Source organism: Nyctereutes procyonoides, unplaced genomic scaffold (assembly GCF_905146905.1).
Source record: "Nyctereutes procyonoides isolate TBG_1078 unplaced genomic scaffold, NYPRO_anot_genome, whole genome shotgun sequence".
In the NCBI taxonomy this organism is placed as follows: Eukaryota; Metazoa; Chordata; class Mammalia; order Carnivora; family Canidae; genus Nyctereutes; species Nyctereutes procyonoides.
In genome coordinates this window covers 28,388,445-28,412,870 of record NW_026575133.1, presented here as the reverse complement: position 1 = coordinate 28,412,870, position 24,426 = coordinate 28,388,445, and the positions used below count along the sequence as shown (strand labels likewise).

Genomic DNA, 24,426 nt, shown 5'->3' with positions numbered 1-24,426 from the left:
TCTTATTTATTTACTCATGAGAGACACATAGAGGGGGGGGGGCAGAGACGCAGGCAGAGGGAGAAGCAGGCTCCATGCAGGAAGCCCGACGTGGGACTCGATCCCAGGTCCCCAGGATCAGGCCCTGAGCTGAAGGCGGCGCTAAACCGCTGAGCCACCGGGCTGCCCCAGATCTCTCTTCTAAACAGAAATGTCTGGTGGTTCCTTTCAGCTCTTTGCTACTCTGCAGGCACCATGTACTTTGCGCATACGATCCCCTTTGATTTCACTGGACTCTTACCACCATGCTGCGGGGCAGGGGACACTGCGGCAGGATCCCCACTTTACAGATGATCACAGGCCCCAGAAGCTGCCCGGAGCCTCCCTGGGGTTCCGCGGCCACCGGACCCTGAGCCGAGGCTCTCCTGTCACCTTCCTTTGCAACCTGGGTCTTCCTTCTCCTGTCCTCCTGCTCATCTAGTCCCTGCCCTTGACCCCAACCGCTAAACTGAGAAAGCAGGTTATTGGAGCATCACATTAGGAAGGGAAAGCTTAGCAGGGGGTAGATCTAGGAACAACATGCTGGTGATGCCCCCCATTATCTGAGGTCGGATTGAGCTGTCTGGTCACCAAGTTTGTAAGCAGCAGGGCACTGGGTACCCACTTCCATCCAGGACAGAGCCCCATCTCAGGGAGTCACCCACAGTCAGGGTGGGGGAGCTGTACGTCCAGTTGACCCGACCCTGCGCTGGATTCTTGAGTGCTCCTACCACACGTCCCAGAAGGGGCCGCACATCCAGGGTCATGACTCTCCACCACCAGGAGATTTGCGGCTTTCAAGTTAGCTCCCAACACCTGGCTGAGATAAAAGCCCTCTGTACCTTTGCCTTCATTCAACAGGTGCACCGGGGGTCACACTGGGCACAGGGAACAGAGAAAGGAACACAACGCAGCCCATGTCCTCCAGGGCCCTCTGTCCAGCAGGGGACATGGGTAAGGTGCCCCCACGGCTCCCACGGGTAACAGAACTGCAGAGAGCAGCATCGGGGAGGGCCCCCGTGCAGCATGTATGAGTTGGGAAAGGTTTACAAGATGAAGGGGGCCTGGAGGTAGAAAGTAAATAAGACTATTGACAAAGAGAAGAACACATGCAAAGGCACTGTGGCACTGCCACGACACACAGCGGTGACTGAAGTTGGGTAAAGAAATACCACCGGACATCACGGAGGTCAGCTGGACTAAGTCCCATCCATCCCTTGTGTATGGGGGAGTCCCCAGTATCGGTTCCCCATCCCCACCTCCCCCTCCCCTTGGCCGCTCCAGGCTGATCCTCCAAACAACACTCCCTGAGAAACATCTAAAGAAACTTGGCAGCCTGGCCACAGTGCCTGGAGGACCAAGACGCATTCCTGCCTTTGAAAAATAGGCAGCAGAACACACATGACGTTAGAAGGACTTGAAAATAAATCTTGCGAAGTTAATAGAAGCACAGCAATTTGGAAGAAAAATAATCACATTTCCCTCCTTGCTAAATCATTATTTGCCCCTGGAAAAGTCAATTATGTTAAAGAAAATAAGTTATTATTTTCGGGAGGGGGGGGGACGAAGTCCTGAGAAGGCCTTTATTCCACCAAATACAATTCCAGTGGCGAACGCCTGAGCTCCAGTATTTCTGGAGGTCTGGGGGCAGCCTGACCCCTCAGGAAGGACGTGGGGAAGAGTCCGTGATTCCCCTGGGGATCGGCACATCTGTCTAGGACCTGACCTCACAACTGCCACTTGTGTCTCTCAGAAGGGAGAAGAAACACAGCTGGCTCCTGACCACCTTCCCACAGTCAGCAGGCCGGCCAGGGGCTGTACCCCTCCCCCCTCCCTCCCCTCTGCCTCCCCTTGCCTCCCCAGAACGCCCTCCAGCAGTCAGTCCTATAGGGCTCCAGCTGGCCTGCCCAGGTATGCAGGAGACACCACTGCAATGCAAACAGCCAGGGGGTGTCACCTGTGAGTCCAGCTTCACCCCTGCACGTCGTACCAGTGGTTCCAGCAGATGAGCCATCCTGCCCACAGGGAACATGGGGCCACGTCTGCAGCTACGCAGGTTGTCACACTGAGGGAAAGGGAGCACTACTCAGATCTAGTGTGGAAGCCAGGGAAGCTGCTGAGCACCCAACAATGCACCAGGCAGCCCCGCGCAAGCAAAAATTATCCGACCCAGAATGTCAGTCGTACACGGGTCCAGAAACCCAGTTTTGCTTGAATTAGCTCATTTAACTCTCAAACAATTCTGCAAGGCAGCAACTACTGTTGTTCACAGTCGACAAGTGAGCCAACTGGGGCCCAGAAGGGGTGCAGAGTCCCCCATGCATACATCCCAACCTGGGCACTGGTCCTGGCTTTGCCCGGGCAGCCTCCACAGCAGTGATGCCCTCGAATATTCACAGGGAGAAGGCACTGAGCCTCAAACAGGTCACTTCCCAGGTATGACCACCAGGACCAGTGGGTTGAGCTGGGCCTCTCTCACCCAAATTCAGGGCCAGCTACCCCAGGCCCCGTGCGGTACACCACTGCCTAGAGCTCAGCCTCCTGGCCATACAGATACATCAGCCCAGAACCTGCATCCGGAGATTCTGGCAAGGCAATGAAGAAGGGAAAACCTCAATGCTGTGAGCTCTGAGGGAAGGCAGGCCTCTCCTCAACCCTGATGCCCTGACCCTGGGGTGCACCTGCCCCCTCCCCTGGCTCTCTCTCTACCCTTCCCCCCTTACCCTCCTTCTGCCTCAAGACTCCCAGGCCCTGGGGATTCAGAGTCATTCCTGCTAGGCCCTCAGCCCTCACACACACTTGTCCCCACAACCCAGGTTGGGAACAGAGAGGCCGTTTCTTCCAGAAGGGGTCAGGAGGCAGGGACGACAAGGCCTGCAATGCTGCAGCCCTGGGCACAAGTCCTAAGAAGCTAAGGCAGGAATGGGCAAATCACAGACTGGGTCCAGCCGGACCCCCAGATGGATAGGACAGCAGGAAATGAGGCCAGACGGCTCTGAAGGGCATTTTTTAAAGGGTTTCCAAGCAGCCAGCAGCCACCACGGTCTGAAAACTCTGATGAGAGAACCTGAAAGCCCAGGACTGACAAGCGCTAAATGTGTTGGTTTCGCCACAAAAAAAAATAAAATAAAATAAAATTCCAACACATCCATGTCCCTGCAATCACCCAAAGCTCAAAAAAAAAGAGTTTTTGGGGGCGTCTAGGTGGTTCAATCAGTGGAGCATCTGCCTTCAGCTCGGGTCACAATCCCAGGGTCCTTGGTTGAGACCTACATCAGGCTCTCCTGCTTCTCCCTCACCCTCTCCCTGCCATTCCCCCCAGCTTGTGCGCTCTCTCTCTTTGTTCTTCTCTGAAATAATCTGTTTTTTAAAGGAGTCTTTTATAATTCATTTAATGGCAAAAACTGAGCCTGAGTGAGAGTAGTACGCTCATCACAGGTCACCTCCCTCACACTGGGAGAGACCCTACACTCCCCGCGGTCTCATCAGCACATGTGACTGCGGGGTGGGGGTGGGGGGTCCCCAGACCTGACAGGGGTGTGCGGTTGGGGGTGTGGGTCATCTGCACGGGGACCATCTTCTCCTCCACATCAAGACAAACCTGAATTCAGAAACACCACTAGCTCCAAGAATGTCACATAGGGGACTGACTTGTACCACAACATACACCCCAGGAGGGCGGCTCTGGATCCCCAACGTCTAAGAACAACACCAGCAAGAAAACTGGAAGAAAGAAGGGTTATCTGAAGGCACAGTTCTCTTCACTCTATCACTCCTCAGTGGCTCACAACTATGGTGTTCAGGGAAGCTGGGACACACTCGCCTTCATCACTCTCCACCCCGCGCATCATGGGCTCTCCGGCTCGCAGCGTTCATCAAGGACTACCCAACTTGTCTAGTGATAAAACGAAAATTACAAAACCTTGGGAAAAATTAAGCTCCCACTGCCACAGTGCCCTTTTCCAGTAAGTGATTTAAACCATCACCAGAAATCGCATATCTGGGGGTCCCTGGGTGGCGCAGCGGTTTGGCGCCTGCCTTTGGCCCAGGGCGAGATCCTGGAGACCCGGGATCGAATCCCACGTCGGGCTCCCGGTGCATGGAGCCTGCTTCTCCCTCTGCCTGTGTCTCTGCCTCTCTCTCTCTGATGACTATCATAAATAAATAAAAAATTTTATAAAAAAAAAAAAGAAATCGCATATCTTTTCTGTAACAGGTTAACATCAACAGTACAAAGTAGTACTTTCTCCTTCTGAAAGAGGAAATAACAGAAAGTAGTACTTTCTCCTTGCGGAAGCTCTACTGTATGTGTCATCTTGCTAGCTCCCCCAGGCACCTCGGCAAACAGGACACCATTTCCCCATCTCCAAGGGCCTGAGGCTGGGGAGGGTAGATAAAGCAGAGGAGAGGTGCCCTCGCCTGGATTCCAGGCATTCTGACTCTCAGTCCAGTGCTCTGCACCCTATACCACAATGCCACCCCCCTCCCAAAATTTAAGTTACTATAGCTGTGACTGATTTACTAGGACAGCCTTTTTTCGGTGCCTGGCTTAATCATAAAGATTAAAGATTCCGTTCTAATAAACAAAAACCAACACTTAGACACAGATCTAATTAGCAGGGTTTGGTGCACCCTTTTCTGAGGCCAAAAGAATTCAAAAGACACAGGAATGGGATCCGGGGGTGCCGCATATGTTTCAGGATGGCGAGAATAGGAACTGCCAGACAAATAGGAAGATGACTCACTTAGAAGGCAGCCTCCCTTAGACTCGCCGGGCTACCCCGCCCCACAAGGAGTACTCTCTGGGCCAGGTCTACAGTGAAGGACATCCCGGAATCTACAGAACATAAAGGAGCTGAAAACAGGCCCAGGAAAAGGCAGCACCTGTTCTCATCCGCAGCTCTTCATGTATTTGGAGAGGTCTGGACATCAGCTGTCAAGTGACTCCCAAGGACAAAATGGTGTTTACAACTTACAATCTCTGTGTTTGAGGCCAATGAGGCTGAAGGGTCTAATTCCTCCTGATTAGGAGAAAGCAGGTGTCGATGGGAACCGGTGGAGGAGACCCAATGTGCACATCCCCCTCTTCTTGCAGGGCACAGAGTCAGACTCTATTCCCAAGCCCAGGTGCTGCTGTCAGGTCTGGCCAGGCACTGAGCTCTGGGCAAAGTATGGAGGGAGGCGCACCCACCCCCAGCCCTGGCTGTAAACTGTCCTCTGTCTCTTTCTTTCCTTATCCCCAAATTGAAAGGCAAAGAGCCTAGTGGAGGGCAGGGCCACAGGACAAAAGGAACCTGAGCCCCCAGATGGCTAGAGGCAGCAGAGCGTCTACACCCCCTCCCACCAGTCGCTTGGACTGAGGCATAAACAAATAGCAAACCCGCACTGTAGGAAGCCACGGAAACGTTGGGGCTGTGTGTTACAGCAGCCAGCCAACCCAGATTCAGAAAAGCAATCACAATAGGAATATTTACATATAAAAGCATTCCTTACAAGGCCAAGTTAACCAGAATCACTCAAGATGGCACAGGAATTTGGAGTCACATTCCTGCAACAAACTGCAACCCAGAACAGCAATCCCACCAGGACAAAGACCCCAAGTGACGCTTCTGGTGAGAGATTTCTCCACGTAAGCTTTAGAGGGCTCCCTTCACCAGGTCCCCTCAGGAGCTCTGGGATCTATGGGAACTTCAACCCCTGATAGGACCTCAGGGTGAAGACTAAAATTCTAGCAAAGCCATCAAACATCTCTCCCCATCTGGGACCCTCCCTTAAAACGCACAGTGGCTGCAAGGCTGCAGAGGTAATGGGACCCCCCATGGCACATGGTCAGACTGAGGGGCTGAGGGGATCCTGACAAAGAGCAGAGAGTGCCTGGGGTGCCCAGGTGGCTCAGCCCAGGTCAGGATCCCCGGGTCCTAGGATCTAGCTCCCTGCTCAGGGGGGAGTCTGCTTCTCCCTCCTCCCTCTGCCTCGTTCCCGGCTCACGCTCTTGCACTCTGCTCTCACTCTACTCTCTCAAATAAATAAAATCTTTTTTTCATTTATATATATGTAAATATACACATATATGTAAGCAGATGAGTAAGGGACAGATGAGTAAGGGAGAGGCGCGGCTAGGTAGGGAGACAAGTAGGGGCTACGGGATCAGGCTCATAAAATTCCAAAAATGTGGAGGTGTAAGGAACCAGAGATAAACAAGCCAGGCCTCCAGGCATCAGAGGTGGGGTCTTGTTAGAACAGCTACTTGTGACCAACAAAGTTTACCAGGACCCTAAAAAAGGCACTAGTCCTTACTCACTGATGCTATCCATAGAGATGTTAAAAGGATTTAAGTTCCCTGGTTGGCTTTCCGTAAGAGACGAACCCTGCAAGCCCCCAGTGGCAACCGTGTGGGGACCCCTCTCACCCCAGAGAACTTTCTCTGGATCCTTGCTTAATAAGCTATCATTTTATTCACTCTTGGTCCTCAAGATTCGACGCCGTGAAACAAGAACCCAGCTCCCCTGCTTCACAGACAGTGCCCAAAATTTCAACGTGGAATGAGGTGCATGCGGGGATGCGGGGGGGGGGGGGGGCTGCCCAGTGCCCTGCTAACCCTGTGCGAGTGATCAGCAAGAAGCATGCGGCCACCTATTTGTCACATGTCAACACCTGCCCTCGCCCCATCAGCTACCAAAGTTAAAGCACTCCCGGACTGCCCAGGACCCCTGCAGACCGCGCAGGTGTAGCAGGGGTGCAGGAGCCCACTTCAGGCCCACAAAGTGAGGAGCACCCCCTGGAGCTGTGCACTTGGCCCAACAGTGAGCATGCGATGCCATAGCCAGAGGCGCTCCTTGCCATCGCTGGACAACTGGCATTCCAGAACCACAGGGAGCCCGGCCACGCCACCCACATGCCAAAAAGACAACATCCCAACATCCAAGTGAGAAACTGGAAACACGTCCCAGCTGGAGGTCTCTGCCTCCTAAAGCTAAAGGCAGGTGAGCACAAGCAGGTGGGGTGTGACGGGCTGTGCCGGAGGGAGAGCCGTTCCCCAGGTGTGCCCTCGCTGTGAGTGACCACACTTAAAACCTGCTCCACTTCCTGTCTCAAACTCCCTGGCTGTATCATTCTGTCAGTAATTTGATTACAAGAAATTTCCAGGGCTGAACACAGACACTAATTCGATTCTTTAAATTAGATTCTGTGAGCCTTGTGAGGGAGTGGGGGGGGTTTACACTGGGAGCTCCAAGCTCCCAGCTCCCTCCTCCCTTCTTCCAGGCATCCCCAAGGAACTGGGGACCCACAACCCTGCAGAAGAAAAAAACAAATTCACTCAGATGGTGGCCACCAAAAGCATCACTAAGATTCAGAGGGAAAGTCTGACTTGTGACAATCCTGTTATAGGTTATGTCGCCCAAAATTCAAACGCTTTAGTTCCACCCCCACCATTAACCCAGAATGTATTGGAAATAGGGTCTTTAAAGAGATGATGAAGGGACGCCGGGGCGGCTCAGTGCTTGAGCATCTGCCTTTGGCTCAGTTCATGATCCCGTGGTCCTGGGATCAAGTCCCGCATCTGCCTGTGTCTCTGCCTCTATCTCTGTGTCTCTCATGAAAATAAATAAAATCTATAAATAAATAATAATAATAAAGAGATGATGAAGGTAAGGAAGTCATGAGGGTGGGCCCTCATCCAAGAAGAGGGGGTGAGGACACAGACCCCACAGAGAAGACCCCGTGAGGGCCCACTGAAGGCAGCCATCCACACACCACGGAAAGGTCTCAGAGGGAAGCTACCCCGCCAACACCTTGGACTCCAGCCTCCAGAACTGAGAAAATAAATTCCTGCCTAAGCCCCTCAGAGCGGTACTTTGTTCCGGCAGCCAAATAATACACATTTTACATGTGGACTTGAGGGAGGGTCCCAAAGCACTTCCCACCTTATAAATAAGAGCAAACTTAGGAACAATGCTACTGCTATTGGCGTAACAATGTTTCCAAGGAGCCTTAAGGTCTTTAGCTCCTGGGACCTCCCATCAGCCCGACCTTACAGACAAGGCCAAGCATCATCCTTCCATTTTGAAAACTTGGAACCAGCCAGGAGAGCCTCAAAGACAATGCCCCAGGTCACATCAACAAAGAGTGGCCACACCACGGCTAAAACTCAAATTCTGACCCTTCTCTGGGTCCCCTCCTCAGGGCTTACCTCTCAGAGACCTTCTCCAGACACCCAGGAGGAGTCTGAACACCGTGCCTGGCGATCAGCCAGTGGTGTAAGGCAGTGTTTCTTTTTTTAAGATTTTATTTATTTATTCATGAGAGACACAGAGAGAGGCGCAGAGACACAGGCAGAGGGAAGAGGGAGAAGCAGGCTCCATGCAGGGAGCCTGATGTGAGACTTGATCCAGGGTCTCCAGGATCATGCCCTGGGCTGAAGGCAGCGCTAAACCGCTGAGCCACCAGAGCTGCCCTAAGGCAGTGTTTCTATGTCCACGCTGTTGGACAGCCCTACTGGCCTCCCACCCCATGATCTCCTCTTCCAACGGAGCTCAGCTCCCTAACACGTTGGACAACTGCACAGCGTGGTGGCCCCGCTCCTTCTGCACCTCTGCAAGCACCTCCTCTGTCAGCAGCCTCCCCCAGCAGCGCAGCTCATGCAGCAGCCCACAGGCCCATCTCCCAAATTACACCAAGACACTCTTCAAGGAGGGGCTGCAAAGAGGGAAATGCAAATGCAAACCACAACGATGTACGACCACACTGGATCAGACTGGCTAAAATAGACAAGAGGGACAACAAGGAAGTCTGGCAGGGAGAACCCGGATCACACATATGTTGCCAGTGGGAACACAAAATGCTGCAACTAGTCTGCAATAGTTTGGCGGTTTCTTAAAAATCCAAACACGCAACCACATACATCTCAGCAATGGCACTCCTGGGCACTTATCCCAGAAAAGGAAGACTTGTGTTCACATGAAAACCTGTGCATAAATGTTCATAGTGGCTTTATTCATAACAGCCAAAACCCAGATGTCCTTCAACAGGTGAATGGTTAATCCATCTGTGGTACATCCATGCCACGGAACACGACTCGGCAGTGAAAAGGAACCACCTGCGGATACACACAACCACCTGATGCATGTCAAGAGAATAATGTGGCATGGAAAAAAATAATCCAAAGAGGCTTCATACGGTAGGATTCCACTTGTGGAACATTCTTGAAATGATAAAACTAAAGAAATAGAGAAGAGACTACTAGTGGCCAGGGTTTATGCAAGGAAGGGCAAGGTGGGTGTGGCTATGAAAGGACAAGAAGAGGGTCCTTGGGGATGGCAATGCTCTGTACCTGGATTGCATCCACGTCAATATCCTGGCTCTGATTTGGGGGAAACTGGTAATGGGGTCTATGGGGTCTCTGTTGTATTATTTCTTTTTTTTTTTTTTTTTAAGATTTTATTCATTCATCAAAGACAGAGAGAGAGAGGCAGAGACACAGTCAGATGGAGGAGAAGCAGGCTCCATGCAAGGAGCCCGATGTAAGACTCGATCCCAGGGAATCCAAGATCATTCCCTGGGCCAAAGGCAGACACTCAACCAGTAAGCCACCCAGGCGTCCCAGTTGTATTATTTCTTTAAAAAGGCATGTGCTTATAATTATCTGAAAATACAGCATTAAAGAAGAAATAAAAAGATAAGGCAGGAAGTACTCATAGATGGAAGGAAGGTAACAAGGAACTATTCACAAATCCTAGGCAGCCCTGATAAGATGTGATATTCGAGGCAAACATTGGCACAATAAATTTAAATTTTTTATAATGTTTCCAAAGCAAAATAGGGTTTGTAGAAATATAATATGCCCTAATTTGGTTTTTCTGCAACTCCAGTGAATGAAAATGCCCGCATTTCTATTTACTTACAATCAAATCTAATTTTTCTTCCCCAAAGTAGCAGCTTGCTTGCTACTCCAGATAACAAAAGAGATCTCTCCGCAACTCCCCCACTCCCAAATTTATTTGGATATTACACTACTCCTAGCTAGCAGTTATCATCACTCAGAACTAATCTAAATACACACAAGTCATGCTCCCCAGCACGAAGCACATGCGCGTTTCCCCCAATAGAGGGGCAGAACACACCACTAAGAAATCAACTTTTGAAGAAAAGTATTCTTGCAGCAACTGTGCCTGTCAAATCCAAACGGAAAATCACTTGTCACTACATTTCTGAACCGCACTTTATTAAATAAAAAATTAATAAAAGCAACGCGCCACTGAGCGCTTGGCTGATCTCAAACATGATGCCCCCCTGCTCTGCCAACATCATCATCTCAAGGCATCCTCCTCCTCAGTCTTTGTGGTAGGCAGGCTTAGCTCCACCTTCCAGATGGGGAAACAGGCTCAGCAAGGTGCTTAGGGGCCACAGAAGGAGTAAGAGCCAGGAGCTAAAGTGTCTGCAGCACCAACACCCACCTCCCGTTTGAGCTCTCCGTCGAAAGGCCAGAATTAAGCACCCACAATTGGATCCACTGGTGTTCAATCTCCTCCGTAACAAACCTCACTCTCCCACACTGCTCTCCGCACCACTTCTGCTAGTTTTTCTATTGCCGTCTTAACCACCACTCCCTGAGCAGCTTCAAAGGGTCCCCAGGGATAATCTCACGGCTCCCCAGGTCAGACACTCAGTGGCTCTGGGTCTCCAAGTCCAGCTGTTGGCCAGCTGGGCTCTCGTCGGGAGCTCAGGAAGGGATGGATCCCTTTTCAAAAGGCTCAGTCGGGGTGCTAGCAGAATCCGGTTGTACCTGCAGGGCTGAGGTCCACATTTCCTTGCAGGTTGCCAGCTGGGGGGCTGCCCTGAGCTCCCTGGGTTTCCTCTGGTCCTTGCCAGCAAGCTCTTACATCTCAGGGCCAGCAACCTTGCGTGGGACCCTGCCCAGGCTTGGAACCTCCGACTCCACTCTTCTGTGACCGGCCAGAGAAAGTTCTCTGCTTTGGGGGCCCAGGTAGCTAATGCAACGTCATCTCTCCAACTCTGTTTCATTACGTTAACCCCATGTGCAAAGCCCTTTCGGCCATGTCACAGAACGTATTTATGCGGTCTGGGGTTTGGGCATGGACATTTTGAGGGCCGTTATTCTGACCTTCACACCAAGAGAGGTGAGCGCACCGCACCGTTCTCAGGTGTGACTCTAAAACACACTGCATCTTTTTACCTCATTTTAGGAACAGGACCAATAATAGTTTTATTAGCGTTGAGACCTCAGACTCTGCCTAGCTGGGGGATGATGGAAAAGTTCACCCGTGCCAAGCTCCCCACCACCACCACCCCACTCCCGTGAGGGTAAGTCAAAATTCCTCCCCGTGTTAATTAACCAAATCTGTAAACACTGACCCACTCAACTCAAGCCCAGGGGGAGACATTAACAGGCTGGAAAATTTCCTGGGGGCAACCCCAACCCACACTGGAATAAATGGGGGGCCTGGGGAGAGACCAGCACTTCCTGCCCTGCTGAGGAAGCAACAGATCAGCTGTTTACTCTTTTCCCCATTTTGCAAAAAAATAAAGTGTCTCATTTACAAACAATGCTCCTGACAGATTCCAAGTACGTGCAAACAATGAGCTGTGATTCATGTTTCCAAATGAGATGGAGTTTTATCATTTTCTTTCCCCTCGTGATTCATTCATGCCGCCAATCCAGTGGCCGGAGTGGAAGCAAGGCCCACCCACGACCCGCCACAGCCCTCCGAGGAAACACAGCCCTGTTGTTAGGCTCCCCCAAAAAACGCTGTGGTTGGTAAGGGGGACGGCCAGTACTTTTCCCTTGGGCGGAAACAGCCTGTTAGCTACTGCGAATGAATCCCTGCCCCCCAGCACTGCTGGCTTCCCTTCCGGAGAACCAATGGGACCCACCGGTGCCAACTCCCAGAACAGTGGAGGGCTTGGGCTGACCCGGATGTGCGCATCCTCGCTCGCCCTGCCTTCTGCCCAGAATCAGGAGTTGCCTGACGGGACTGTGGTCACTGAAAGCTCCTTCTGATGCTGAACACGCTGTGCTGTCCTGTCCCTTCTAGGGCCTTCTAGCGCCTTCGGCTGCCTCGGCCCTGCCCTAGTGAAACCAAGCCTAGCGGGCCACTCTCTCCTCCACCGGACTGCCGTGGGCACCTCGTTCCTCGCGTTGCCTGGCAAAACCATCCAGGACGCTGTCCTTTGGAAACTTTCCAGCACAGACTTTTCTTAAAACCACAATCAGCCAAAGGTGTGATGTCAGTGAGTGCTAGCGAAGCTTCTGGAAGTTGTGGGAGGAGGTTCGTGGGGAGGGGACACAGCCATGTTCTTGCCCACGGTCACCTCCCCAGCAAGGAGACCCCGCTCACTCTGTCACGGGGTGCTCCCTTTGGTCCTCTCGACGGGGACAGTCCTGCAGCTCAACAGGTGCCACACCTACAGCGTCCTCACGGACACCAGCAGGTCATCCTGGGAGCCAATGAAAGGTGTCAGGTATCAAAAATGTTGTGCTCCAGGGAGAAGCCCCTCCCCATCCCCTGGCCTCCGTGGGATGACCTAAGTTCCCCAGCCAGAGTTCCCATCCCAGAAGTAGCACTCAGCAGAGGTGTGAACACTGGAGGTTCTCTCTGGCCCTGTCAAGTGGGAGTGGCACTTGACACTTGACACTTGCAGTGTCCCAGTGCACAGGGAGGGGGGAGGCAAGCCCTTGGCCAGAGCTAGAGCTGCTGCCTGCCTCCTCCGCAGCCTCCTCCGCAGGGCTGTCTGCGGTCCCGCTCCTCCGCTCCCGGCCTTCCTGCCTCCCCTGCCGCCAGCCCCAGTGCTCCGGGCCCCCCTCCACCTGTCCCTGCTGTGTCCCCGGACCCCCAGGGCCACCACACCTTGAAGCAGTCGCGGACATTCACCCCACACCTCCTCCGTGGGCTGCAGAGGGACCCCGACGTGTCTATCAGGACGGCTGAGACGGAGACGGAGCCACATGGAGGCGCCCAGGGCGCCGCTTACACACTCAGAGGCCACCTGTGCCGCTGACCTCTGTGACCCTGTCTGAGCCTCAGCTTCCTCATCTCTGCAAATGGGGTGGGAAGAGAGCTCAGCCACAGGGGTCCCCGGAGCGAGAAGCAAGTCCCCCTCCCCTCCCCCAGCCCCGCAGGTGGGCCGGGCCCCGCTGCTGCAGTGTCCACAGGTGGGGACGAGCCAGCAGTCACAGAGGAACCCCGAGGGCCAGGGCCGCCCGGAGGCTTTCCCGGCTGTGGGGCCAGGCCTGGCGCCCCGGGAGCAGCCCGGCTGTGGGGCCAGGAGAGGCCGAGGTCACCAAAGACCTTACGAGTCGGGCGGGGGCGGGGGGGGGCAGCCGGGGGGACGGACGGAGGCGACGGAGAGCGAGCTCGGGCGGCGCGGGGCGCGGGAGCAGCCAGGGCTGGGGCTCCCGGGGCGGGCGGGGGGAGGGGAGGGGAGGGGGGAGGGGAGGGGGGAGGGGAGGGGGAGGGCGCCGTCGGGGCGGCCCCGCTCGCTCCCCGCGCTCGCGCCCCCCGCCCCCCGCGACCCCGCCGCCCGACCGCGCACTGCGCTCAGGAGACCACAAAGGGCGGCGGAGCCCGGGCTGTCCCGCCTCCGCGCCCGCAGCTCCCGGGCCGGGGCGCACGTCCCGCCGGGCCCCCTGCAACTTGCAGCCGCCGCCGCCGCCTCGAGCGCCGCACGCCCCGCCCCGCCCCGCCCCGCCCCGCGGGAGCCGACGCGGACCCGCGCGGCCCGACCATGCCCCGGGCGCCGGGCAGGGCCCCCCCGAGGCTGCGGCCGCGGCGCCGGGGTCCGAGCGCGCCCCGAGGGGCCCCGAGGCTGCAGGGCTGCGCCGCGGCCGGAGCGCGGGGCCCGGGGTGGGGGCGCCCCGGGAGGGGACGCGGGGACGCGGGGTCGCGGGGGGGGGGGGGCGCGTCCCGGCCGCCTCCCGCGCTCCTGGGGCGCCGGCAGCAGGCTCGGGGCGCCCCGCCCGCCCCGCTCGCCCCGCTCGCCCCGCTCGCCCCGGCTCGCCCCGCTCACCCCCGCCCGCCCCGCTCGCCCCCCGCCCGCCCCGCTCGCCCCGCTCACCCCGGCCCGCCCCGCTCGCCCCCGCCCGCCCCGCTCGCCCCCCGCTCACCCCCGCCCCGCCCCGCTCGCCCCCGCCCGCCCCGCTCGCCCCGCTCACCCCCGCCCGCCCCGCTCCCCCCGCCCGCCCCGCTCGCCCCGCTCCCCCCCGCCCCCCCGCTCACCCCGGCCCGCCCCGCTCGCCCCGCTCACCCCGGCTCACCCCGCTCACCCCGCTCGCCCCGCCCGCCCGCTCACCCCGGCTCACCCACGCCGTATTTCTCCTCCCGCTTGGTGGGCACCCAGCGCGTCATGGCGCCGCCACAGCCGCCGCCGCCCGGCAGGAAACTCCGCGCCTAGGCCGCCATTTTCCATTCCTTCCGAGCCGCGACAGGATGGGAGGAAAAAGTTTGCGGCGGAGGCGGTGTCATGTGGGACGGGGCGGGCGGGGCGTCGCGGGCCGGATGGGAAAGGCCGGGAGCGCCCGCGGGAGGCGGCGGGTCTGCGGCCCCGAGCCCTGCCCCCGCGCGGGGACCCCCGCCCCGACCCCCACCCCCACCCGCGGGGACCCCCGACCCGCGGGGACCCCCGCCCCGACCCGCGGGGACCCCGACCCCCGCCCCGACCCACGGGGACCCCCGCCCCCACCCACGGGGACCCCGACCCCCGCCCCCACCCGCGGGGACCCCGACCCCCACCCGCGGGGACCCCCGACCCACGGGGACCCCGACCCCCACCCGCGGGGACCCCCACCCCGACCCACGGGGACCCCCACCCCCACCCGCGGGGACCCCCGCCCCGACCCACGGGGACCCCCACCCGCGGGGACCCCCACCCCGACCCACGGGGACCCCCGCCCCGACCCACGGGGACCCCCACCCCCACCCGCGGGGACCCCCACCCCGACCCACGGGGACCCCCGCCCCGACCCACGGGGACCCCCACCCCCACCCGCGGGGACCCCCGCCCCGACCCACGGGGACCCCGACCCCCGCCCCCACCCGCGGGGACCCCCACCCGCGGGAACCCCCCGCCCCGACCCACGGGGACCCCGACCCCCGCCCCCACCCGCGGGGACCCCCGCCCCGACCCGCGGGGACCCCCACCCGCGGGGACCCCCACCTCGACCCGCGGAGACCCCCACCCCGACCCCCACCTCGACCCGCAGAGACCCCCACCCCGACCCACGGGGACCCCGACTCCCACCCCGACCCCGACCCGTGGGTACGTCGACCCCGACCCGTGGGGACCCCTGGTCCCGGAGGCCTCCTGGGGGCCAGGCCGTCCAAGCACGACAGGGGGGCGCCCTGGACTGGGGCGGGGCAGCGACAAGGGGGCGATCTGCGGGGCTTGGGGTTCGCCCCGCTCGGGGACCGCCAGGGGGTGTCTCCCGGAGCCGAGCACGCGGTCCCCCCACCCTGAACTCAGAGTGAGCACCTGCCCGTTGGGGGAGGAGGAGGCGCCGAGGAGCCGCAGGTGGGAGGGTTAGGTCGGTGCTCGGGGCGGGAAGGGGGGCGCAGGGCTGGTCGCGGAGGGCTGCCCAGGGAGGTGACCCCTCGCTTGAGTGTGGAACGAGGGCAGCGACCCAGAGAAGCCCCGCCGAGGCCCAGCGACCCCGTCCTCCTTGGGCTCGCAGACGCGAGTGCGGGTGTGTGCAGGAGGGAAACTGAGGAAGCGGGAGAGGAGCCAGAGCAGACGGCAGGGGCTCTGTGGAAAGGGGCCTTCACCCTGTAGGTGGGTTCTCACACCCTGGCCTGTTTCCACGCCAATAAATAATGGGGCTTCACATTTCTCCAAGGAAAAACTTCAAACAGGGGCGCCTGGGTGGCTCAGGGGTTGAAGGTCTTCCTTTGGCTCAGGGCGTGACCCCGGGGTCCTGGGATCGAGTCCTGCGTCCGGCCCCCCACGGGGAGCCTGCTTCTCCCTCTGCCTGTGTCTCTGCCTCTCTCTGCGTGCCTCTCATGAATAAATAAATAAAATCCTAAAAAAAAAAAAAAAAAAAAAAAAAAAAAAAACTTAAAATACACGTCTCTATTTTTCACCATAATTTCAGGAAAGAACAAGAGGTTAAAACCAAGAAACAGGAGAAATCCTCAGAATGCAGGCAGCTCAGTAAGTGGAGTTAATTCAGAATCCTATTAACTGGTTGTCCTCTTCCTGCCAAGAACCGTGACAATGGCCCTAGGGCTGGGAGTCTTCAAGGCTTGGAGGAAGGGTTAGGTAAAAGGACGAAAGGCTCCACAGGGTAGGAAGGGCATAGGGTGGCAGAGCTGGGGGGGAGGGCGCCACAAGGGCCTGGGGAAAGCCAGGCGGGCCACCGTTCTGCTGTAGAGGGTGCCCTTGCCTGCCCTTGGGGCTACTCTGAGCCAAGGAGATCTCAGCATCCCACCCAGGATGCAGACTAAATACGCTTTGGAAGCCCTAGGAGCTTTTCAGTCTGCGTGGGGGAGAGAACCTGCTGCATAGGAGAGGATGAGGTGTGACTTGAGAGTCCGGGGGTGTCAACCACAGATGCACAGAAAGTTACGGTCCTTATTCTACTAGTAAGGAACTTAAATCCCGCAGGGGAAAGGCACCTGGGCTCCTGCGTGCACTCGAAGCCCCCGTGGAGAAAGAGAAACCTCAGGGGCTCAGGCCCCGAACACACGGCCTGTGACTGACCATTGAAAGAGAAGCAACCGTAAAGGGGCTGTCCAAGAGAAGAAGGGTGCCCCAAGACAGGTGGCATGGTGGCCTGACCTCCATCCAGGTCAGGAAGGGCTTCCCGGAGAAAGCAACAACGTAAGCCCAAACTTTAAGGACAAGCAGAAACGAACCAGGTGAACTGCTGAGGGAACAGCATGTACAAAGGCCCTGGGGTGGAAAGGAACACATCTCCTTCAAGGAACTGAACGACTGAAGCATCTGGGGGGAAAAATGAGAAAAGGGACACAAAATGAGCCTGCAGAGGAAGGGTCTTGCTAGGAATTCTGATTCTGCAGAGAACACCTGGCAAACAAATTTTGGTGCTACTTACCTTGTCTTCTATGCCCAATTTCAATTTTGCTTGTGTGGCTACACACTGGGGAAGATGCGCGATAAAGTGAAAGCCCAGAGGCTTCAGAGTCACACACACACACTCAGGAGGCCTGGGCGAGCCGCTGCAGCAGGGTGGCCATTCTCTTTCCATTTCTGGTCATTCTGTTCTGAGCTCCCTACATAGAAACTAGGGGTAATGACGCCAACCTCATGGGGCTCTTCTGAGGATCACAGGAGACCGGCTGCACACGTAAGACACCGTAACTATGGTTGGCTTCCCCCTCGCATGCTACCTCTAGGTTCTTTGCCTAACAACTTCATGGTCCACATTCTAGAACAGTGGCCACTGGCACTCTGATAAAGGTGACCCACCAAATATATAAACAGATACATACTTGTATATGGTTGTAAGACTGTCATATAAATGAATTTCTAAATCGGATCTTTAAAACTCCAGATGGACCATGGACTGTGTGCCTGAGACACGAAGCCTTTGGTCCCATTGTTGAAAAGTGTGCCCGAGCTTGGCTGAGATCGTGTGCATGTGGCCACGGCTTTTGCAGCTCTGAGGTTTGTCAGCATTCCCTGGCCGACTCCAGCAGTGGTTCTAAATCAAGTCCATGGCCCTGGCTCCTGGCCCCACGGTTACATGAGCTCGGGACTGGCTACATCTCCAGTTCCGGGAGTCTCGCGTGTTGTGGCCAGTTGGCATTTTTAACTCCTGAGTCCACAAGCCCGGGCCACGGATCTCAGCCACACCTGCCAGGCCTCGTGCAGGACTTAGGTCTATGCTGTGCTTGTGGGTGTGATCTGTCCAAGAGCTCTGGAGTTCCCAAATGTCCCACTCCTAAGCATCAGTGGGAGTTCAGACTAGTGACCTCCTCAAGATACAGCAGAATCTTGAGATGGAGCCGTGAAAAAGGCATAATCTATATTACAGTTTTAAATTTTGAAAATTGTTTAAGTTGTTTTTAATTTGAAAAAATGTCCTTATTTAAAGTACAAATTCAGGAGGTATGCTCAGCAAAATCTTGCCCACTGCAGATGCCAGTCATTAGGGAGAAATAATTATTTGCAGTGGGTGGGGATTCCTGGGTGGGGATTCCTCAGTGGTTGAGCGTCTGCCTTCAGCTCAGGGCATGATTCCAGGGCCCCTGGATCAAGTCCCATGTTGGGATTCCCTGTGGGGAGCCTCTTTCTCCCTCTGCCTGCCTGTCTCTGCCTCTCTCTGTATCTCTCATAAATAAATAAATAAATAAAATCTTTAAAAAAAATTATTGGCAGTGGGTGATATAGAGGAGAACAGGACCTGGATGTGGGGTTTTTTATACACCTCAACAAAGGGGTGTGACTACAGGCTGGGGAGGAACATGGTCTTGTAGTGAGGCATCTAGCTGCTGCCCCTTTGAGCCAATGGCAGATATCCACGTCATATTAGATGACCAGGTGTGTGGGCACAGTACACAAGGTGACATAGCACAAAAAAAAAGGTATACTCAAGATTTTACATCTAACATTCAGTTTACAGAGATGATCAAGAAACAAGTTAAATGACATAACATGAAATACACTCAGACAAAGATACAAGGTGGGACCTTCTACAGGACCCCGGTCTGATGTCATCAACAAGAAAATCTTACAGAAAAAAAAAAATGGACGGATAGGAAAGAACCATTGTAGATTTCGAAAGATTTAAGAAATACGACACTCAAATGCGAAGTACAGCTGTTGACCGCCTACTACTTTTTTAAAACACACGCTAAAAGATGTTAAAGACGAGAGAGATGTTAACTATGAACTAGTCTTAGATGATATTTTTGAATTATTATTTATTTTATCAAAGGTGATTGTGGTATTATTGTGGTTGTGTCAAAAAGTGCCCTTGTACTGTTGAGGTGACTGCTGAAGTGTTTAGAAGTGAACCGTCATTGTGCTTGTCACGTACACTTTAAAATACCGCAACGAAAGCAAAAAAAAAAAAAAAAATGAAATTGTTCAATCTAGGTGGAAGGTCTATGAGTGTTTCACCTCTACTTTTTATATGTTTGAAATTTTTTATAAAATAAAATAAAAATGGGGAGGAAGGAAGGGTCTGAGATTTAAAACCCAACAGTAGCCTGGACTGACCTCGCTCTGACAGCTCGGCCTCTGCCTCACCTCCCACGGCTCAGCATCCTCCAGGAAGATTATGAAGGCCGACCCCGGGTGTTAAACTTCAACCAGCGCCATAAAGCAAATATGTAGGTCAGTAGAGGATGCTGCCTCCTGTACCAGAGTACCTTGTGGGCTAATGTGACTGTGAATATAAATGCACACCAAGCAGTCCTTCCCACACTGAGTATACAAAGAAATGAGCTCCGGAGCCAGGGGACAGGGCACCTGCAGGAGATCGAGTGTCCTGAAATCAAAGGAGCCCTAGATCTGGGTGTCAAGGCCATCGAGGTCTTGCCCTTAGAGGCTGGATGCCCTCACGAGTGGAGTGCCCCCCACCCGGTGAACCTCAAGGTCCTCTGATGGTGCAGGACAGTGGTCGTAGAATCCACCAGACATCATGGCCAAGACCTCAGCAGCTGTCTGATTCTGGGAAAGGTACCTGGCAACTCTTTAAAATAGTCTGATTTTTAAGGTGTTGTGAAGATTTAATGAGATAATTGTAGCAGAGCCTAATGATGGTGTGGGCTCCACATAAATGAACGGTTTTCAGGCACCAGATATTAGGCTGTCCCCAACTATGATCCCTGATAGTAGGTGAATGAATGGAGTGTGCTGTACAGTTACTCACTTCCTAGAGGCAGTTTTGGGGTTGCAGCCCAGGGAACAGTATTCCACCAAGCCTGGAGGCAGGTCACTCACTGGAGATGGAAATTGGAGTTCAAAGAAGTCACAGCTGCTAGGACTTGCAGGGCAGAGTCCCCAGGAGGATGGGCCTGCCCACACAGAGAATCCCAGAGATCTGCAAATGGGCTGCCCTGAGTCTTAGAATACTATGCATATATGGATTAAAACTTCATAAAAAGAATACCAGAAAGTAGCAGGCCCCACATAATTCCCAGAGCTCACACAGTACTTAGTGGTCCCTCCGAGCAGGGTGCAAAGAGCTCAAAATATAGAGTGGGACAGGGATGGTCCTCCAAAGGATCACTCCTTTGCAGTGAGGCTACATTATCCCCAAACCCAAGGCTGCTCTAGACAACAATAAGCTGAAAAACAAGCTCAAAAGAATGAAACTGAGCCCAAGTAACTTAATAGCTCTAGGACAAAGTCCAATGCTATCTAAAAGAATACAATAAAATCTACCCCCGACAATGTAAAAGGGCATGATGTCGGGCATCCTACCAAAAGTGACCAGGTATGCAGAGACACAGGAAAATATGACCTATAACCAGGGGGAAAATATCGATCAGTAGAAACAGACACAGATACAAGGACCTTAAAGCGGTATTATCAATATGCTCCGTATACCCCCAAATGGTAGAGGGAAACACAAAAAATATTGAGGGGAAAAAAACGGAGACCATAAAATCAGAGTTAAGTGCCTAGAACTGGGAGCTGTTCCTGTCATGGCAGGTTTGGTGGTAGATCTCTCTAAAGTACCCTATTCCACCTGGGAAATTCTGAGATTCTCTTAGCCTCTTCCTTTTCAACTTATTCAGATGAGACCCTTCCTGTCTCTGGTTCTGCACATGCTCACTGCTGTGGGCATGGGTCATAGGCTTCATGGCTCCATGAAGAGGTAGTCAGGAGTTAGAGTGGGCATTTGTTGGGTTTGTCTCCCCCCCCCCTTACTTCTTTGGACAACAACTTCCTGGTTATCCTCTGGGCACTCGCTGTTAGGCACTGCTGTGCATCCCCTAAAATTCATATGTTGAAACCCTAACCCCTAGTACCTCAGAATGTGACTTTATTTGGAGATAGGGCTTGTGAAAAGGTGATTGAGTCTTCAACAAATGGCACTGGGAAAAAACTGAACAGCCACATGCTAAAGAATGAAACTTTCTTAAACCATACACAGACACAAACACAAGATGGATTTAAGACCTACGTGTGATACCTGAGACCATAAAACTCCTAGGAGAAAACATGGGCAGTAATTTCTCTGACATTGCCCTTAGCAACATTTTTCTAGATATGTCTCCTGGGGCAAGGAAAACAAAAGCAAAATTAAACTATTGGGACTATACCAAAATAAAAAGCTTTTACACAGCAAAGGAAACCATCAATAACAACAACAAAAAAAGGCAAACTACTGAATGGGAGAAGATATTTGCAAATGATCTATCTAATAAGGGGTTAATATCCAAACAATATAAAGAACTTATAGGGATCCCTGGGTGGCGCAGCAGTTTAGCGCCTGCCTTTGGCCCAGGGCGTGATCCTGGAGACCCGGGATCAAATCCCACGTCGGGCTCCCGGTGCATGGAGCCTGCTTCTCCCTCTGCCTGTGTCTCTGCCTCTCTCTCTCTCTCTCTCTCTCTCTCTCTCTCTGTGTGTGACTATCATAAATAAATTATAAAAAAAATTTTAAAAAAAGAACTTATACAACTCAACAACAAAAAAGCAACAACCAAAAAAATAATTCCATTACAAATAGAGGGCCTGAATAGGCTTTTTTCCAGAGAAGACACACAATGAACAACAAACACATGAAAAGATGCTCAACGTCACTCATCATCAGGCAAACGCAAATCAAAACCATGACAAGATGCCAACTCACACCTGTCAGAATGGCTAAATAACAAGTGTTGGCAAGGATGTGGAGAAAAAGGAACCCTCGTGCACTGTCGGTGGGAACGCAAACTGGCTCAGCCACTGTGGAAAACAGTGTGAGGGTTCTTCAAAAAATTAAAAATAGAAATATCATATGACCCAGTAATTCCATTACTGGGTATTTATCAAAAAAAAAAAAAAAAAAAAAGAGAGAGGGAGGGGCAAGATGGCGGAAGAGCAGGGTCCCCAAATCACCTGTCCCCACCAAGTTACCTAGATAACCTTCAAACCATCCTGAAAATTTACGAATTCGGCCTGAGATGTAAAGAGAGACCAGCTGGAATGCTACAGTGAGAAGAGTTCGCGCTTCTATCAAGGTAGGAGGACGGGGAAAAAGAAATAAAGGAACAAAAGGCCTCCAAGGGGGAGGGGCCCCGCGAGGAGCCGGGCTGAGGCCGGGGCGAGTGTCCCCAGGACAGGAAAGCCCCGTCCCGGAGGAGCAGGAGCTGCACCAACCTTCCCGGGCGGGCGGAAAGGGGCTCGCAGGGAGTTGGAGCAGGACCCAGGAGGGCGGGGATGCCCTCGGGCTCCCGGGGACACTAACAGGCACCTGCAAGCGCAGGAGAGTGCGCCGAGCTCCCTAAGGGCTGCAGCACGCACCGGAGCAGCTCGGAGGGGCTCGGGAGCGGCTCCAGGGAGGGAGCTGCGGGGCGGGAGCGCGAATCCCACAGCGCAGGCCCCGGAGCACAGGGCGCTGGGACACAGCCCAGGATCCGGCCTCCCCCGGGACAGGCAGAGGCCGGGAGGGCCCAGGACAGCAAGGACGCTCCTGCCCCGAGCTGAGCAGATCAGCGGCCCCGCCCCGGAGCCTCCAGGCCCTGCAGACTGAGAGCCGAGAGCCCGAGCCCTGTAGTTCCTGCGGAGGCTGAATCCAGGCTTCCAGAGTTGCCATAGCAACTGCTGCTGTTCCTCCCTGGGTCCCACGGGGTAAACAACCCCCGCTGAGCCCTGCAGCAGGCAGGGGCAGAGCAGCTCCCCCAAGTGCTGACACCTGAAAATCAGCACAGCAGGCCCCTCCCCCAGAAGACCAGCTAGACGGACCAGTGATACTCCCCCGTGTTCCAATACAACTTGTTTTTGGCCACTCTGCACTGAGCAAAATGACTAGAAGGAAAACCTCACTTCAAAAGAAAGAATCAGAAACAGCCCTCTCTCCCACAGAGTTACAAAATCTGGATTACACTTCAATGTCAGAAAGCCAATTCAGAAGCACCATTATACAGCTACTGGTGGCTCTAGAAAAAAGCATTAAGGCCTCACGAGACTTCATGACTGCAGAATTTAGATCCAATCAGGCAGAAATTAAAAATCAATTGAATGAGATGCAATCCAAACTAGAAGTCCTAACGACGAGGGTTAACGTGGTGGAAGAACGAGTGAGTGACATAGAAGACAAGTTGATGGCAAAGAGGGAAACTGAGGAAAAAAGAGACAGACAATTAAGGGACCATGAAGACAGATTAAGGCAAATAAATGACAGTCTGAGGAAGAAAAACCTACGTTTAATTGGGGTTCCCGAGGGTGCCGAAAGGGACAGAGGGCCAGAATATGTATTTGAACAAATCCTAGCTGAAAACTTTCCCAATCTGGGAAGGGAAACAGGCATTCAGATCCAGGAAATAGAGAGATCCCCCCCTAAAATCAATAAAAACCGTTCAACACCTCGACATCTAATAGTGAAGCTTGCAAATTCCAAAGATAAAGAGAAGATCCTTAAAGCAACAAGAGACAAGAAGTCCCTGACTTTCATGGGGAGGAATATTAGGGTAACAGCAGACCTCTCCACAGAGACCTGGCAGGCCAGAAAGGGCTGGCAGGATATATTCAGGGTCCTAAATGAGAAGAACATGCAACCAAGAATACTTTATCCAGCAAGGCTCTCATTCAAAATGGAAGGAGAGATAAAGAGCTTCCAAGACAGGCAGGAACTGAAAGAATATGTGACCTCCAAACCAGCTCTGCAAGAAATTTTAAGGGGGACTCTTAAAACTCCCCTTTAAGAAGAAGTTCAAGTAACTCTGAACGTGAATGGGCTTAATGACCCCATCAAAAGGCGCAGAGTTTCAGACTGGATAAAAAAACAGGACCCATCTATTTGCTGTCTACAAGAGACTCATTTTAGACAGAAGGACACCTACAACCTGAAAATAAAAGGTTGGAGAACCATTTACCATTCAAATGGTTCTCAAAATATACCCTAAAAACTACAGAACACTTCTGAAAGAAATTGAGGAAGACACAAAGAGATGGAAAAATATTCCATGCTCATGGATTGGCAGAATTAATATTGTGAAAATGTCAATGTTACCCAGGGCAAATTTACACGTATAATGCAATCCCTATCAAAATACCATGGACTTTCTTCAGAGACTTAGAACAAATTATTTTAAGATTTGTGTGGAATCAGAAAAGACCCCAAACAGCCAGGGGAATTTTAAAAAAAAGAAAACCATATCTGGGGGCATCACAATGCCAGATTTCAGGTTGTACTACAAAGCTGTGTTCATCAAGACAGTGTGGTACTGGCACAAAAACAGACATATAGATCAATGGAACAGAACAGAGAACCCAGAA

General features: G+C 53.9%; 1 protein-coding gene across 1 annotated transcript in view; it reads right to left on the bottom strand.

The window, feature by feature from the left end:
* The window catches only part of DOCK1 (dedicator of cytokinesis 1), a 498,451-nt gene extending 483,977 nt beyond the window's left edge, over window positions 1-14,474 (bottom strand). Inside the window, 1 exon segment of the mRNA XM_055346339.1 lies at window positions 14,336-14,474. Within this exon segment, the coding sequence (XP_055202314.1) occupies window positions 14,336-14,381 (46 nt within the window). The 5' untranslated portion in view covers window positions 14,382-14,474.
* Window positions 14,475-24,426: the final 9,952 nt, after the last annotated feature.